The 17,904-nt window shown below is 43.1% G+C and overlaps 1 protein-coding gene across 4 annotated transcripts in view; it reads right to left on the bottom strand.

Annotated features, from left to right (window-relative positions):
- ADCY4 (adenylate cyclase 4) overlaps window positions 1–17,904 on the bottom strand; it is a 151,420-nt gene that overhangs the window by 99,269 nt on the left and 34,247 nt on the right. For all 4 annotated transcript variants that reach the window (XM_069760942.1, XM_069760972.1, XM_069760964.1 and 1 more), the window contains exon 2: window positions 5,601–5,967. In XM_069760942.1, the coding sequence (XP_069617043.1) occupies window positions 5,601–5,783 (183 nt within the window). In that variant the 5' untranslated portion in view covers window positions 5,784–5,967. The remainder of the gene's footprint in view (window positions 1–5,600; window positions 5,968–17,904) is intronic.

A 17,904-nucleotide genomic window follows, 5' to 3' on the forward strand; every position in this document is an offset into this window, starting at 1 on the left:
GGAGAGGTATGGGATATTGTAGTTTGTTTTTTTTTCCCTTTTTTACAGAAGACATGGGTTGTCATTTGGATTGAGCGTATAATAAACATATTACAACACCCTGTGTATTTATTTCATTAAAATATTTTTTTCCTATTGTGTGTGTGTATTATTAACCCTTTATTACTATTGGATTAATAATGGATAGGTGGGGGGGCAATAACCATGGTTCCGCTCTAGGCTATTAATATCTGCCCTCAGTCACTGGCTTTCCCACTCTGGTGGAGAAAATTGCACAGGAGTCCATGCCAGTTTTTTTCGTGAAATAACCCTTTATTTTAACAGTTAGAGCCACCAGATTTTGCACACATACACTTGGAACATTATTAGTGCAGAATATGTAAAAAAAAAAAAATAAGGGATATGACATGGTTTACTGCATGTAAACCATGTCTCATATTTTGTTGGGTTTGGGAAGGAGATATCAAAAGCCGGCAAATTGAATTACCGGCTTTTCTGCTATCTAGCGCTGTATGAAATATAAATATATATACAGTACAGACCAAAAGTTTGGACACACCTTCTCATTTAAAGATTTTTCTGTATTTTCAGGACTATGAAAATGACTACCTCTTGAAGCTCATCAAGAGAATGCCAAGAGTGTACAAAGCAGTCATCAAAGCAAAAGGTGGCTACTTTGAAGAAGCTAGAATATAAGACATCATTTCAATTGTTTCACACATTTCTTTAAGTACCATATATACTCGAGTATAAGCTGAGATTTTCAGCCCAAATATTTGGGCTGAAAGTGCCCCTCTCGGCTTATACTCGAGTCACGGTCGGCGGGTGAGGGGGAGAGAGGGCTGAGGCATACTCACCTAGTCCCGGCGATCCTGGCGCTGTCCCTGCAGTCCCACTGTTTCCGGGTGCCGCAGCTCTTCCCCTGCTCAGCGGTCACGTGGGACTGCTCATTAGAGAAATGAATATGGACTCCACTCCCATAGGGGTGGGGCCGCATATTCATTTCTTTAATCAGCGGTAACGGTGACCGCTGATAGAGGAAGAGGCTGCGGCACCCGGAGACCAGCTGTCCGGGAGAAGGAGCGGGACGCCGGGAGCAGGTAAGTATCGCATATTCACCTATCCCCGTTCCACACGCTGGGCGCCGCTCCATCTTCCCGGCGTCTCTCCGCACTGAATGTTCAGGTCAGAGGGCGCGATGACGCATATAGTGTGCGCGGCGCCCTCTGCCTGAACAGTCAGAGCGGAGAGACGTCGGGACGAGACGGCGGGAGCTGGGGCCATAACGTTTGTGCAGCACTATATGGGGCCATAACGTTTGTGCAGCATTATATGAGGCCATAACGTTTGTGCAGCACTGTATGGGGCCATAACGTTTGCGCAGCACTGTATGGGGCCATAACATTTGTGCAGCACTGTATGGGGCCATAACATTTGTGCAGCACTGTATGAGGCCATAACGTTTATGCAGCACTGTATGGGGCCATAACGTTTATGCAGCACTGTATGGGGCCATAACATTTGTGCAGCACTATATGGGGCAAGTGTCTGTATGGGGCCATAACGTTTATGCAGCACTATATGGGGCAAGTGTCTCTATGGGGCCATAACATTTGTGCAGCACTATATGGGGCCATAACGTTTGTGCAGCACTATATGGGGCAAGTTTCTGTATGGGGCCATGATCAACGTTAGTGCAGCACTATATGGGGCAAATATCTTTATGGAGCATCTTATGGGGCCATAATCAACATTTGTGCAGCATTATATTGGGCAAATGTGTCTATGGAGTATCTTATGGTGCCATTATTAACCTTTATGCAGGATTATATGGGGCATATTTTAATATGGAGCATCTCATGGGGCCCACCATAAACTTTATGGAGCATTATATGGGGCTCCTGATTCAATATGGATATTCAAAAACACTTAACCTACTGATGTCTAAATTAATTTTACTTTTATTGGTATCTATTTTTACTTTTGACATTTACTGGTAGCTGCTGCATTTCCCACCCTAGGCTCATACTCGAGTCATTAAGTTTTCCCAGTTTTTTGTGGCAAAATTGGGGGGGGGGGGGAGGGAGGGGGTCAGCTTATACTCGAGTATATACGGTATATTTATATTTCATACAGCGCTAGATAGCAGAAAAGCCGGTAACTCAAATGCTGGCTTTTGCCATCTCCTTCCCAAACCCGACAGGATATGAGACATGGTTTACATACAGGAAGACACAAAAGAGCACAGTGAGGCTAAAAATACTCTGTTGTAAAAAAAAAAAAAAATCACAGTAATAAGCAAGTGCTAGTCAAAAGATGGAAAAAACAGGGTATTTAGTTGATACGTTTTTCTGCAAAAAAATGTATACTAAGCTGCTCCACCAATCATCAAGGTATACCCATATAGAGCAGTCCTAACTAATGTATATAATCCCTATCTGATGTATTTAAAAACCTGATCATCTGTATAGTACCTGTATAAGCAGGGTTCAGAGAGGGAATATCCATGTGGACATGCTGGATGGAACAGCTTAATTGCAAATAGCCCACAAGGAGTGGTGGACTCCCCAGTCTGTGATTATTTAAACCCTTCTGATGGATTTACATCGTGGGACATGACTGTACCGGCGGAGAGGTATGGGATATTGTAGTTTGTTTTTTTTTCCCTTTTTTACAGAAGACATGGGTTGTCATTTGGATTGAGCGTATAATAAACATATTACAACACCCTGTGTATTTATTTCATTAAAATATTTTTTTCCTATTGTGTGTGTGTATTATTAACCCTTTATTACTATTGGATTAATAATGGATAGGTGGGGGGGCAATAACCATGGTTCCGCTCTAGGCTATTAATATCTGCCCTCAGTCACTGGCTTTCCCACTCTGGTGGAGAAAATTGCACAGGAGTCCATGCCAGTTTTTTTCGTGAAATAACCCTTTATTTTAACAGTTAGAGCCACCAGATTTTGCACACATACACTTGGAACATTATTAGTGCAGAATATGTAAAAAAAAAAAATAAGGGATATGAAATGGTTTACTGCATGTAAACCATGTCTCATATTTTGTTGGGTTTGGGAAGGAGATATCAAAAGCCGGCAAATTGAATTACCGGCTTTTCTGCTATCTAGCGCTGTATGAAATATAAATATATATACAGTACAGACCAAAAGTTTGGACACACCTTCTCATTTAAAGATTTTTCTGTATTTTCAGGACTATGAAAATGACTACCTCTTGAAGTTCATCAAGAGAATGCCAAGAGTGTACAAAGCAGTCATCAAAGCAAAAGGTGGCTACTTTGAAGAAGCTAGAATATAAGACATCATTTCAATTGTTTCACACATTTCTTTAAGTACCATATATACTCGAGTATAAGCTGAGATTTTCAGCCCAAATATTTGGGCTGAAAGTGCCCCTCTCGGCTTATACTCGAGTCACGGTCGGCGGGTGAGGGGGAGAGAGGGCTGAGGCATACTCACCTAGTCCCGGCGATGCTGGCGCTGTCCCTGCAGTCCCACTGTTTCCGGGTGCCGCAGCTCTTCCCCTGCTCAGCGGTCACGTGGGACTGCTCATTAGAGAAATGAATATGGACTCCACTCCCATAGGGGTGGAGCCGCATATTCATTTCTTTAATCAGCGGTAACGGTGACCGCTGATAGAGGAAGAGGCTGCGGCACCCGGAGACCAGCTGTCCGGGAGAAGGAGCGGGACGCCGGGAGCAGGTAAGTATCGCATATTCACCTATCCCCGTTCCACACGCTGGGCGCCGCTCCATCTTCCCGGCGTCTCTCCGCACTGAATGTTCAGGTCAGAGGGCGCGATGACGCATATAGTGTGCGCGGCGCCCTCTGCCTGAACAGTCAGAGCGGAGAGACGTCGGGACGAGACGCCGGGAGCTGCAAGCAAGAGAGGCGAGTATGGCATTTTTTTTTTTATTGCAGCATTATATATACCGGTAGCACAGCTTTATAAGGAGCATCTATGGGACACAAATGAACGGTGCAGAGCACTATATGGCAGAGCTTTATAAGGAGCATCTATGGGGCACAAATGAACGGTGCAGAGCACTATATGGCAGAGCTTTATAAGGAGCATCTATGGGGCACAAATGAACGGTGCAGAGCCGTATATGGCAGAGCATTATAAGGAGCATCTATGTGGCACAAATGAACGGTGCAGAGCACTATATGGCAGAGCTTTATAAGGAGCATCTATGGGGCACAAATGAACGGTGCAGAGCACTATATGGCAGAATTTTATAAGGAGCATCTATGGGGCAATAATGAACGGTGCAGAGCACTACATGGCAGAGCTTTATAAGGAGCATCTATGGGGCAATAATGAACGGTGCAGAGCACTATATGGCAGTGTTTTATATAGCACATCTATGGGGCAATGATGAACGGTGCAGAGCACTATATGGCACATTTATTTTTGAAATTCACCGGTAGCTGCTGCATTTCCTACCCTAGGCTTATACTCGAGTCAATAAGTTTTCCCAGTTTTTTGTGGCAAAAGTAGGGGGGTCGGCTTATACTCGGGCCGGCTTATACTCGAGTATATACGGTATATAATTCCACATGTGTTAATTCATAGTTTTGATGCCTTCAGTGTGAATGTACAATTTTCATAGTCATGAAAATACAGAAAAATCTTTAAATGAAAGGTGTGTCCAAACTTTTGGTCTGTACTGCATGTCTCACTGAGATAGATAGATAGATAAAGATATATATATCTTTATCTATCTATCTATCTATCTATCTATCTATCTATCTATATATGTACACACCTATACTATGTGTAGACATTTTATATCCATTTTATTGCAACCTGTCAGTGTGATTGTACTGTAAGCGCACAGGAATTGCCGGCTTATCTGTCTATCTATCTATCTATCTGAGATTATAATATATATATATATATATGTGTGTGTTTTGAACAATATTTCGCTGTAAAACGATGTGTAAATGTCAGAACTGCTGTATGTAATATCTCATGTTAAAATCGAATTGCACACGGATTGCATACGGATGTCATACGGATGTTGCGATAAAAAAAAAAAAAAAAAATCATCGCATTGACATCGCATTACACTCACATGTTTTGCCTCCGTTTTTTCGGTCCAGAAATCGGACCGTTTTTTTTCTCACATATGGGTATGAGCCCTTACTCCCATCATCCAACACCTGCTGCCGCTAATAACAGTGACAACAGGAGCAGATGATCCGGGTGTTCCTCAGCCGCCTGTGATATAACAAAATAAATTAATGAAAAACCCAGCGTGGGTTCCCCCCTAACCGGACACAAGAAACCCTTTTAAATTAGATGAAAGCTGACACTTTCTTTATTGTTTCAGCTACCTTGTATCCTTTTTTATGAATTTTAACCAGGAAGACACATATTTGATATTACACAACATCATCAGATGCATTTCATAGTCTAATACACATAAAAAGGTGCAGGTAGTCAGGGCTGAATGAGTTCTTTGAAAGTAATCCCTGGGAAATAATCGCACATATATGAATCGAGTGTTTGTTCATTCCAAGGCTATGACTTAGTAGTACTATTGATAGAAAGTCTAATGCTCTACTCACCCGGCCAGTGCCAAAGGTAACAGCTATGAGTGCGCAGCATATTGCCAAAACGATGAGCAGCAGGAGCAGGATTACTGGGTACTGCTGACTCAGGCGATAGTGTGACTCATAGGAATGACCATCTTTCCCACTTTTCCATCGCGGTGGATAAGGGCCCAAATGAGCCCTGCTATTCTCTGGCATCTGTATCAATTATTTTCGTCTTTAGCTCCAGGAAAAAAAAAGTGCAAGGTAAAACTGGTAGAAGAACAAGAAACATAATTTAAGGTCCTTTACAAAGTTCTCGGAAGAGAGAGGTAAAATCTCCATAAATGGCCCATGATGGTGTACAGATTTTGCAGAAAATTGCCTCACGGGAAAAAAGGATCTAAAAGAAAAGAAAATAATAGTTAGAAAACAATAATCAAAATTGTGTCCTCATTACTCAACCCTTTATTACTGCGTAACATACAACAGCCCTGCACACTGTAAGGGTATGTGCACACGCTGCGGATTTTGCTGCAGATCCGCGGTGGATTGGCCGCTGCAGATTCGCCGCAGTTTTCCCTGAACTTACAGTACCGTGTAAACCTATGGAAAACAAAATCCGCAGTGCACATGCTGTGGAAAAAAACGTGCGGAAACGTAGTGTTGTTTATTCTGCAGCATGTCAATTCTTAGTGCGGATTCCGCAGTGGTTTACACCTGCTCCACAATAGGAATCCGCAGGTGTCAAACCGCAGGTGAAATCCGCACAAAAAAAAAAAAACGCAGTACATCTGCGGATTACCTGCGGATTTACCAAAATCAGTCCGGAAAAATCTGAAGAGTAATCTGCAGCATGTGCACATAGCCTAAGACATGACTTGTGTAACCTTTCTAAAGTCTTCCTCCTTCCCCATACAAATTATGCAGTACAGAACTGATATGAACAGGATCATAACACGTTTGGAGGTATTTTTCTTTTGACTAAGCAACAACACAGACTTTGCAACATGTTTGGCCACAGATTGCTCGCTCATTCTACACCGCAATTGAGGCTTCCCACTGCAATTCATTTCTTCCATATAACAGAGAAGCATGTTTTACTAGGAGCAACCACTGCATAACATTCCGTAATCCAGTGCTCTAGCCCAACAGATGGGTTCCAGTCATTTTTGGGATTCAATAAGGCAACTCTATTGCTTTGCTCTCCAATACCAAGACAAGATTTTTTTTAGAATCACTGGCATTATACAGCGACAGTCATCTTAACTCCTTAGTGTCCACCAATTCAACTTTTTACTGACCTGCGTTATAAGAGAATTGCATCCGCCTATGGGTGGCAATACTGTAGCAGTAAGCTGTACAATATAGCTGACAACTTTCTGTATCAGCCACGATTAGTGCTGGTACTGACTATACTCGTTTATTAAATGCTGCTGTCAATGACTACAGCAGCTAGGTGGTTAACAGTGTGGGGGGGCTCCCTATTTAACCCCATCGGCTCCCTGAGATCTTGATCATGTGGTCCTGATGTTTGTCATGGCTTAATAATGACTTTAAAGTCATCAACATTTTGATGGTAAAACTAAACTTCTTCATTCCTGTTATGCCACTTTGCATTAAATTCCTAAAAGGTTAATAAATGACCTGAAAGCAATTTTGAATATGTTGAGGGGTGCTGTCTTTATAAAATGGTATCACTTTTGAGGTTTTCGAATATACAGCTCTGGCAAAAATTAAGAGACCACCACATCAAAATCCTATCAGGCCTGTCCCACACGTCCAGATAATTCCGGTACCGGAAAAAAATCGGTACCGGAATTATCCGTGTGCTTACGTAGCACATCAGTGTGGCACACGTGCGGCAGCCGTGTGCCGACTGAGGACCATACGGACCGTGCAGGAGACAGCGCTACAGTTAAGCGCTGTCCCCTGCATGCGGTGCTGAAGCCGGTATTCATCCCTTCTTCCCAGCAGCGTTCGCTAGAAAGAAGGAATGAAAAATCTTTTTTTTTCTTTTTAAAATAAAGTTGCCGGTAATCGGCCCCTTCCCTGTGCGCCCGCCTGCTGGCATTAAAATACTTACCCAGCTCCCTCGGCGCTTCCATCCTCTCAGCTCTTCCTGTATGAGCGGTCACGTAGTGCCGCTTATTACAGTAATTAATATGAGGCTCCACCCCTATGGGAGGTGGAGCCGCATATTCATCACTGTAATGAGGGGGTGGGAGAGGGCAGATTACCGGCAACTTTATTTTTAGAAAACAAAAAAAAATTTTTTTTAAATGATTTTTCATTCCTTCTTTCCAGCGAACGCTGCTGGGAAGAAGAAATGAATGGGGCTTCAGCACCACAAGCTGGGGGACAGCGCTTACTGTAGCGCTGTCTCCTGCACGGCACACGGACTGCACACGGACAGCATCCATGTGCGATACGTGTTTTACACGGACCCATTGACTTTAATGGGTCCGTGTGATCCGTGCGCTCCCACGAACACTGACATGTCTCCGTGTTTTCCAAACGGACACACGATCTGCGAAAACACGCTGACATGTGCAGAGACACATTGATTTTAATGCGTCTACGTGAGTCCATGTCTCCGGTACGTGAGGAAACTGTCAACTCACATACCGGAGTCACTGACGTGTGAAACCGGCCTCATGGGCAGCCCAATCTCCAGACCAGAACACCATTGAAAACTTCTGGAATGTAATCAGGAGGATGATAGTCACAAGCCATCAAACAAAGAAGAACTGCTTCCATTTTGCGCCAGAAGCAGTGTGAAAGACTGGTGGAAAGCATGCCAAGGTGCATGAAAGCTGTGATAAAAAAAATCATGGTTACTCCACAAAATATTGATTTCTGAACTCTTCCTGAGTTAAAACATTAGTATTGTTTTTTCTAAATGATTATGAACTTGTTCTTTTTTTGCATAATTTGAGGTCTGCAAGCAATGCATGTTTTTTGTTACTTTGACCATTTTCTCATTTTCAGAAAATAAATACAAAATGTATTGCTTGGAAATTTGGAGACAAGTTGTCAGTAGTTTATAGAATAAAAGAACAATTTACATTTTACTATAGCGACGGGGTCTGTTCCGCAGGACTGGCGCATAGCAAATGTGGTGCCAATATTCAAAAAGGGCTCTAAAAGTGAACCTGGAAATTATAGGACAGTAAGTCTAACCTCTATTGTTGGTAAAATATTTGAAGGGTTTCTGAAGGATGTTATTCTGGATTATCTCAATGAGAATAACTGTTTAACTCCATATCAGCATGGGTTTATGAGAAATCGTTCCTGTCAAACCAATCTAATCAGTTTTTATGAAGAGGTAAGCTATAGGCTGGACCACAGTGAGTCATTGGACGTGGTATATCTCGATTTTTCCAAAGCGTTTGATACCGTGCCGCACGAGAGGTTGGTACGCAAAATGAGAATGCTTGGTCTGGGGGAAAATGTGTGTAAATGGGTTAGTAACTGGCTTAGTGATAGAAAGCAGAGGGTGGTTATAAATGGTATAGTCTCTAACTGGGTCGCTGTGACCAGTGGGGTACCGCAGGGGTCGGTATTAGGACCTGTTCTCTTCAACATATTCATTAATGATCTGGTAGAAGGTTTACACAGTAAAATATCGATATTTGCAGATGATACAAAACTATGTAAAGCAGTTAATACAAGAGAAGATAGTATTCTGCTACAGATGGATCTGGATAAGTTGGAAACTTGGGCTGAAAGGTGGCAGATGAGGTTTAACAATGATAAATGTAAGGAAAAACACATGGGAAGAAGGAATCAATATCACCATTACACTCTGAATGGGAAACCACTGGGTAAATCTGACAGGGAGAAGGACTTGGGGATCCTAGTTAATGATAAACTTACCTGGAGCTGCCAGTGCCAGGCAGCAGCTGCCAAGGCAAACAGGATCATGGGGTGCATTAAAAGAGGTCTGGATACACATGATGAGAGCATTATACTGCCTCTGTACAAATCCCTAGTTAGACCGCACATGGAGTACTGTGTCCAGTTTTGGGCACCGGTGCTCAGGAAGGATATAATGGAACTAGAGAGAGTACAAAGGAGGGCAACAAAATTAATAAAGGGGATGGGAGAACTACAATACCCAGATAGATTAGCGAAATTAGGATTATTTAGTCTAGAAAAAAAGACGACTGAGGGGCGATCTAATAACCATGTATAAGTATATGAGGGGACAATACAAATATCTCGCGGAGGATCTGTTTATACCAAGGAAGGTGACAGGCACAAGGGGGCATTCTTTGCGTCTGGAGGAGAGAAGGTTTCTCCACCAACATAGAAGAGGATTCTTTACTGTTAGGGCGGTGAGAATCTGGAATTGCTTGCCTGAGGAGGTGGTGATGGCGAACTCAGTCGAGGGGTTCAAGAGAGGCCTGGATGTCTTCCTGGAGTAGAACAATATTGTATCATACAATTATTAGGTTCTGTAAAAGGACGTAGATCTGGGGATTTATTATAATGGAATATAGGCTGAACTGGATGGACAAATGTCTTTTTTCGGCCTTACTAACTATGTTACTATATGTTGCTATGTTACTTCAAAATAAACCTACATAAAGAGAAAAATCAGACAAACTGAACATTTTGCAGTTGTCTTAATTTTTGCCAGAGCTGTATAGCAACTCCAAAGTCACTTCAAAACTAAATAAGTCCCTAAAAAAATAAGTTTTGTAAATTTTCTTGAAAAAAGGAAAAATTACTGCTACATTTTTAAAACCTTCTAAAATGCAAACAAGTTAAAATAAAATTTTACAATGGTGCTGATGTAAAGCAGATATGAGGGAAATGTTATTTATTAATGTTTTTGTGTGATATGACTATCTGGATTAAAGGGATAATCAGTCTAAGCTTGAAAATTGCAAACTTTTTGACATTTTTGTCAAATTTCTGATATTTTTACGAATGAAAGCAGAAAATATAGGACATAAATTTACAATTATCATAAAGTACAATGTGTCACAAAAAAAACAATGTCAGAGTCAGTGGTATCCGCTGAAGCGTTACAGATTTATTACCACATAAAGTGACACTGGTCAGATTTGAAAAATTTTGGCAAGCCATGAAGCGGTTAATAAGCCAAGGGAGCTTAGTCTGATAGCAGGGGTTTTGGGTTGCTTCTACTAAATGTACTGTTTTGAATTGTGGTTGCCATGCAGTGCTGCACCCAATAGAGTAGAGACCCACTTAACCCCTTAATGACCACCAATACGTCTTTTTATTGACCTGCGATAAGAGAATAGCATCCTCCGACTGGTGACAATCCAGCAGCTGTCAGCTGTACACTATAGCTGACATCTTGCTGCATCAGCCAAGATCAGTGTTGGAGTCTACCATGGCTATTTAACCCCTTAGATGCTGCTGTCAATAGTGACTAGAAAATTGATGGGGTTCCCTCTGAAACCCCACTCCCCGCTGGCACCCTGAGATCTTGATCATGTGAATAAAACTTGGCACTCAATTTGAGAAGAAAAGCTTCTTAGTTTATTGATGCATCCAGACAAACAAAAGTGCTAAACGTTTTCGGTCCACACCGGACCTTCGTCAGAGCGTTTCTTTGACATTGACTGGATGAGGAAGCCAGAAAGCCTGGATGAGCGTTAGCAAGAACAGAAAATCCAAGAGCTGCAGTATGCTGGAGGATCACAATGGAGAGTGCCGCGTCATGAAAAGGCACAGAGCCTGAGGGGAGTAGCGGCGCTGGATCCTAAGCGCTCAGTGGAGCAGGGCAGAGATCCAGCGCCGCTACTCCCCTCAGGCTCTGTGCCTTTTCATGACGCGGCACTCTCCATTGTGATCCTCCAGCATACTGCAGCTCTTGGATTTTCTGTTCTTGCTAACGCTCATCCAGGCTTTCTGGCTTCCTCATCCAGTCAATGTCAAAGAAACGCTCTGACGAAGGTCCGGTGTGGACCGAAAACGTTTAGCACTTTTGTTTGTCTGGATGCATCAATAAACTAAGAAGCTTTTCTTCTCAAATAGAGTGCCAAGTTTTATTCATCTGTTATCTACGGGGTGGACACCCTACTTGAGCACCGCCAATCCTCATATTTACTGAGTGCCGTGTTCTCTAATCGTATCTTGATCATGTGGTCCTGATGTTTGTAATGGCGGTTCATGGCCAAATAAGGGTCTTAAAGTTTGTCAGCTATAGCGGCCTGATCAGAAGTTACCAACATTTAGATGGTAAAAAAAAATCTACTTTTTCATTCCTGTTATGCCACTTTGCACTAATTCCTGAAAAGCACCTGAAGGTGTAAAAAAAAAAAAAAAAAAAAAAAAACATTTTTTTTTTCATTGTGTACCATTTTCAGAGATCCATTACATTTTCATTTTTCAGTCAACAAAGCTGGGTGAGGGATCATTTCTTGCAAGACGAGAATGTTTTTATTGATACAATTTGGAGGTATGACATTTGGGGTTTTTTTGTTTACGGAATTTATTGAATTTTTTTTATAATTTTTATATTTTGAAAGATTGGACTTGCATGTACGAGGCAATACCACATCTGTATATTTTTTTTTTATTTCTGATTATCTTAATTTTTAATTCGTGAAAAGTGGGGTGATTTGAATTTTTATTTTTAACTTTTCACTGTATTTATTAGTCCCATTTGAGCACATGAACCCGCAATTGTCTGATCACGTGTACTATATAACGCAACACCACGGTATTTCTACACATAGTAATAGTAAACATCACTGTCTCCTTTGATGCAGAGCCACACGCTTGGTATCAAAGGAGCTCCATGATGACATATGGAGGTCTTCAACAGACCCCTGGCTGTCAGAGCATCCAATTGGTGCCCTATGATGGCATCAAGGGTGCGCTAATAGATGTATAAAATTACCGTATGTGCCCCCATGTCGACTCGGCACACTGTTATTGCCACTATTAGAGTTTGATAGCAGCATTCAACAGGTGAACAGTTGCAGTTGGTTGTTGTAGATAGGTCCTGGCTGTGTCATAGCCAATATCTGCTGGGTATGGGGCAGACTCACCTCGTGATTAATGGGAGCGTCGTAGATTGCTGAACGCAGCACTAGGTTGATCTTTGGCGCTCTTATTAGAATGACTTGAGGCAGGGTGCATGTTTGACCTCTGCTCGTTTTAGCAGGGGCATTCTCAGGATCGGTGGGGGCCACGGTGGTGAGATTCCAGTGATTTGAAAGTTATCCGCTATCCCAAGGATAGGGGATAACTTTTAAAACTTGAGAACACCCCTTTAATCATTTATTATAATTTAGCCAGTTGAAGGTTGATTTTCCTATGCTGCTTGCCCCAAATCAATTACACATGCAACATGCGCTTTTCTAAAGTCATTTTGCTTTTAAGTTGCAATTAGTAAAAGGAAAAAAACAACTCAAAGGGTGAAGAAAAGACCTTTGAAGCCATTGTTATGACATTTTTTCACTGATACTCTGAAACTTGTCATAATCAGGGAGGTGCTGGGTTTACTTCTGCTTCATTCAGTGTCAAACTGGTGTGCCAAGTGCCCACCAGTAACCAATTCCTATGTCCCACTTTTCAGCTATATGCAAATGTGACATTATCCTTAATCACAAAATGTATATAACAAAGAGTGATAGATTGATAAATGAATAAGATGCTGCCTTTGTCTGTACATAGTGATTCAAGGATATTGTACTGTTTATGGGCAGCACGGTGGCGCAGTGGTTAGCACTTCAGCCTTGCAGCGCTGGGGTCCTGGGTTCTAATCCCACCCAGGACAACATCTGCAAAGAGTTTGTATGTTCTCTCCGTGTTTGCGTGGGTTTCCTCCGGGTACTCCGGTTTCCTCCCACATTCCAAAGACATACTGATAGGGATTCTAGATTGTGAGCCCCATTGGGGACAGTGATGATAATGTGTGCAAAAACTGTAAAGCGCTGCGGAATATGTTAGCGCTATATAAAAAAAATAAAAAATAAAATAAAGATTATTATATAAGAGGGAGGTGGCCCACTCTTGCACAGGGGCCCATCCAAGTCTGGCTTCCTTCATGGCCTAGATTCTCAATCCATGATATGTATATTCTACCGGATACATGAATATCTATAGACACTACTCGCAATGGCCTCATTTTCTGTGTTTCATAGGTAAGGCCGGTTTCACATTTGCGGTTGTGTCCGCAGCGTTTCTTCCGCAATTATTCGCATGCGTTGTGTATTCCTATATTTAACATTAGGGACGCAAGTGTCTGCGATCGGTTTCGTTTCGCCGCATTTGACGACGCATGCGTCGTTTCGTCCGCGGTTTGGTGCGGTAAACGCAACATGTAGTAATTTTAGAGGCATCAATTTGCTGCCTAGAAACGTATGCAGTTGTTAGCGGAAGGAATGCGGCAAAAACGCATTACGGTCTATGTGAACACATGCGTTTGCTTGCGTTTGTGAACGCATGCGTTGCACCACAGGAAAACATGTCTAGACACTGATTAGCCACCCCCCACATACAAAGTGATAAAGGGAGGGAGTGGACATTTGCAGGTCACTACTCAGCAGACAGAGAAGCTTTCCAGATGCAGAAGAGCAGACACAAGCAGGAAGGAATATACACTCTGAACAATGTGAGTATATCCTAGCCAATGTCTTTATTTTCTATATTTTATCTCTATATGTCCTAATTTCTGCCATTTCTTTCTGCATGCATCAGAATGTCAACTTCTTCTGAGGAAGAGCAAAGGCCTGGGCCTGCACAAGCCGAACATGTCGGTGAAGTGAGTACTCACCACCTCAGATTGGCAAGTATTCACTGTCACATCTACACATGACAAACTTTTTCCCTTTTTTTTTTTTAGAGCACTTCTTCCACTGCGGCAGAGGCTGAACAGGAGCAGCGGGTTCACGGTCGGGTGGCAAGGCAGCAGCGTGTACGTATACATGGCTGACTGTTTATTGTATCCTTACTTTACTATTCTTGAATCTTCATTTCTTTACTTTCCTCTTTCTTTACATTTTTCTTCTGGACTCCTTTTTTTTTCTTGACTTTTTATATTCATGCCATTTTTCTGCCTCTGTTTTCTTTCTTTTCCTTATGTTAATGGCTCCAACATTAATGTCTTTATTTATTTTTTAGGTTCCAGAACGGGATGAGGACTTCATTGAAAATAACCTCCTTATCTCCCTGGTCCATGAGCGAGTCCCGTTGTGGGACACCCGGGTTCCGCAGCACTCTGACGTGACGATCCGGCGGCTATGGAATGAGGTGGCCAAAGCGATGTGGGATGGCTGGGACAACGCCCCGACTCGGGTCCGAAATGCATTTGATAAGTATTGCAATGCAGTGTGATGCAGCAGAGACCTTGGCCGGGATCACACAACTGTGTGTGATGAGAGAAACTCTTGGGACTTTCTCTCATCACACACAGTTGTGTGAGCACGGCCAAAAGTCCATTGTCTTACCATTATTTTTTGTTTTTTCAACAGTGGTGTCAAAACACATTGGCGTGTGATGAAGGACCGCTTCAACAAGGACCTTCGTCAAGAGAGCGGTTTTCCTAGTGGTTCTGGAACAAGGATCCGAAAATATAAATACCACCGCATTCTGGCATTTTTGAGACCGTTCCTTGCCCAGAGAACGTAAGTATTTTTTCGGTGTATTAGGTTTTGTGGTATTGCCATAATCTGTTTCTATTCAGTTGGCGTTTTGTATATGTTTGGTATTAATTTTTTTTTCTTTTTTCACAGTACATGGAGCAGCACTCTTGACCCTGGTTCTGGAGCGGTCCTTCATCAGACAGCCACGGACCCTTCCCAGCCATCCAGCAGCGCTGCAGCAAGTGGGCCTGCCACACTAACTGGAGACCAGGAAGCTGGTCCATCAGGTGTTCCCCTTTCCCAGTCCTCTGCCCCTTTTTTGGGGGGCTCTTCCCGGCAGCGGCAGAGGGCCTCGGACAGGTCACTCATGCCCTAGTTTTTGCACTTGAGCTCGGCTTTTCAATATGGACTCAAGGTGATGGGTGACCGCCTGGATACTGCCATTAGCCATATGAATACACGTATCCAGGAGGTCACCAAAAGCCTTGACCAAGTAAAAGCTGACCTCCAGAGGCCAGCACATCATTTTTTTTAATCAAATTGAACTGAGCATGTCGGAATACCTTACTACTGAACTCCAGCTTAGTGTCATGCAGGCCTGCAATGCTGCTTATGTGCAGGCTATGCAGCAGAGTCTGTATTTTCAGCAGACAGTGGCGGCATATCCACCTGTGCCTACACTGTCATGCTTGACCTCAATGCCAACCTCTGCTGCATACCAATGCATGGCCACCTCCATTCCAAGCACTGCCGGACACCACTACAGCACCACCACCATGCTGAGTGCTGTTGGACAGCCCACCGCCACCACCATGACAACTGCTGCTTGGACCTCCTCCACTGCCACCACCATGCAGCAGCAGCAGCAACCAGACCCTGGCATGGCCTTCCCCACCACCACAACCATGCAGCAACAGGGACACATGGACCCTGGAATGGCCTTCCCCACCACCACAACCATGCAGTAGCACACCAACCCTGGCATGGCCTTCCCCACCACCACAACCATGCAGCGGCACACGGACCCTGACAGGTCACTCACCATGGCCAGGCCGCTAGAAATGAGCCCAACGAAGCTCCCCATACCGCAGCGCCGATCCCAAAAAGGGAAAGGCAAGAAGAAACAGAAGACTATTGCTATCCCTCCCCCCCACCTCCCAATGTGTCTGTAATGTCTAGTTTGTGTCACCCTTCCAGTGTGTCTCTGCCCTCTCAATTGTTGAGCCCCATCCCCGAACTGCCAGACCCCAGTAATTTAATTGCCCCTTCTCCTGCCACCCCTGCGTCGTCCACAGTGAGTCAAGCTTCATAGCTACATACCCTCCGTTTCCGGCACTCTACCCCAAGCAGGTGCAGTTAATTTTTTTTGTTGTTGTTGTAAAAATAAATAATAATGTTTTTTTCCCAAAAAAATGTTTGGTTAATTGTGTATTTCGCCGCCGGCAACACACACACCGTGCGCCAAATAAAACACTGAGCCGCACACTTTTTTTTTTGCCACCTCATAGCTCCAGTAGTTAGCAAGTACAACACTGCAGCTTTGTGTGTGTTTGTTATAGAGATACGAGGTGGCCAAAAAAAATTATACTTGTATTTTCTCCATAATCTCTTCCTTCTGCTTACTCGGTGACTAGTGTTGCAGACTAAATATAAAATGGCGGCAATACAAAGCAGAACTATACTCAACAGGTCATGTGTCCAAAAACTCATTAGTTAGGACACCTGACCTGGTAAGTAGAGAACTGCCTTGTACAACCTCCATTTTTCTCTTCTGTGTAATCTATTTCACACAAAGTGAAGGGACGATGGAGGTCATACAAGGCATATCTATACTCACCTGGACAGGTGTCAGAAATAGTGAATTCATGAGGCTGTTATATGTGCATCATGAATTCATTATTTCTGACACCTGACTGGATGAGTATAGATCTATTTTGTATTAAACAGCCATCGTCTCTTCAGTCTGCGTCCAATAGATACTGCAGAACAGAATCAGGACACAATGACGTCAACCTTACCACTAAGTGGTTTGTAGAGGAAATACATAGTAGACACGGTCAAGATAACAAAACACATAGTTTATTAACAACAAATATTAGTAACATTTAAAACATAACTGGTACAGACCCAAACCCAACAGGACATTTTACACAATATTGTCCTGCCATGCCACACGTCCAATATCAGAATCAAAAAAGGCAGCAAATTGGTCCCGCATGTGGCCAACTTCAGCAGTTGACCGCAGTGGGTGATGCTGGTAATCTGGCAATGGGTTTGCAACTGGTTCATCCAGCTCAATGTTGGGTTGCTCCTTAGCCATTATGTAATTGTGGAGAACCACACAGGCTTTGACTACCTCATCGACTGTCTCCATTTTTAGATTAATGGCTGTTGCAAGAATGCGCCATTTTGAAACCAGAATGCCAAAGGAACACTCAACTGTTCTTCGGGCCCTGGTCAGTCTGTAGTTAAAGATCCTTTTAGTGTGGTTCAAGTCCCGACTGGAATATGGCTTCAGTAGGTTTTCACACATCTGAAAGGCCTCATCCCCAACCATAACAAATGGAATAGGTGGGCCTTCAGTGTTGGGGAGAGGTCGTGGCCGTGGAAAATTTAAATTTTTGCCATACACACGGCGGCCCATATCCAAGTTCTTGAAAGTCTGGGAATCATTGCCACGGCCAAAAGCTCCAATGTTCACGGCGAGGAAGCAACAGTCCGCATCTGCTATTGCCATGAGCACAACAGAAAAATATTTTTTGTAGTTG

Source organism: Ranitomeya imitator, chromosome 1 (genome assembly GCF_032444005.1).
Source record: "Ranitomeya imitator isolate aRanImi1 chromosome 1, aRanImi1.pri, whole genome shotgun sequence".
Lineage (NCBI taxonomy): Eukaryota > Metazoa > Chordata > Amphibia > Anura > Dendrobatidae > Ranitomeya > Ranitomeya imitator.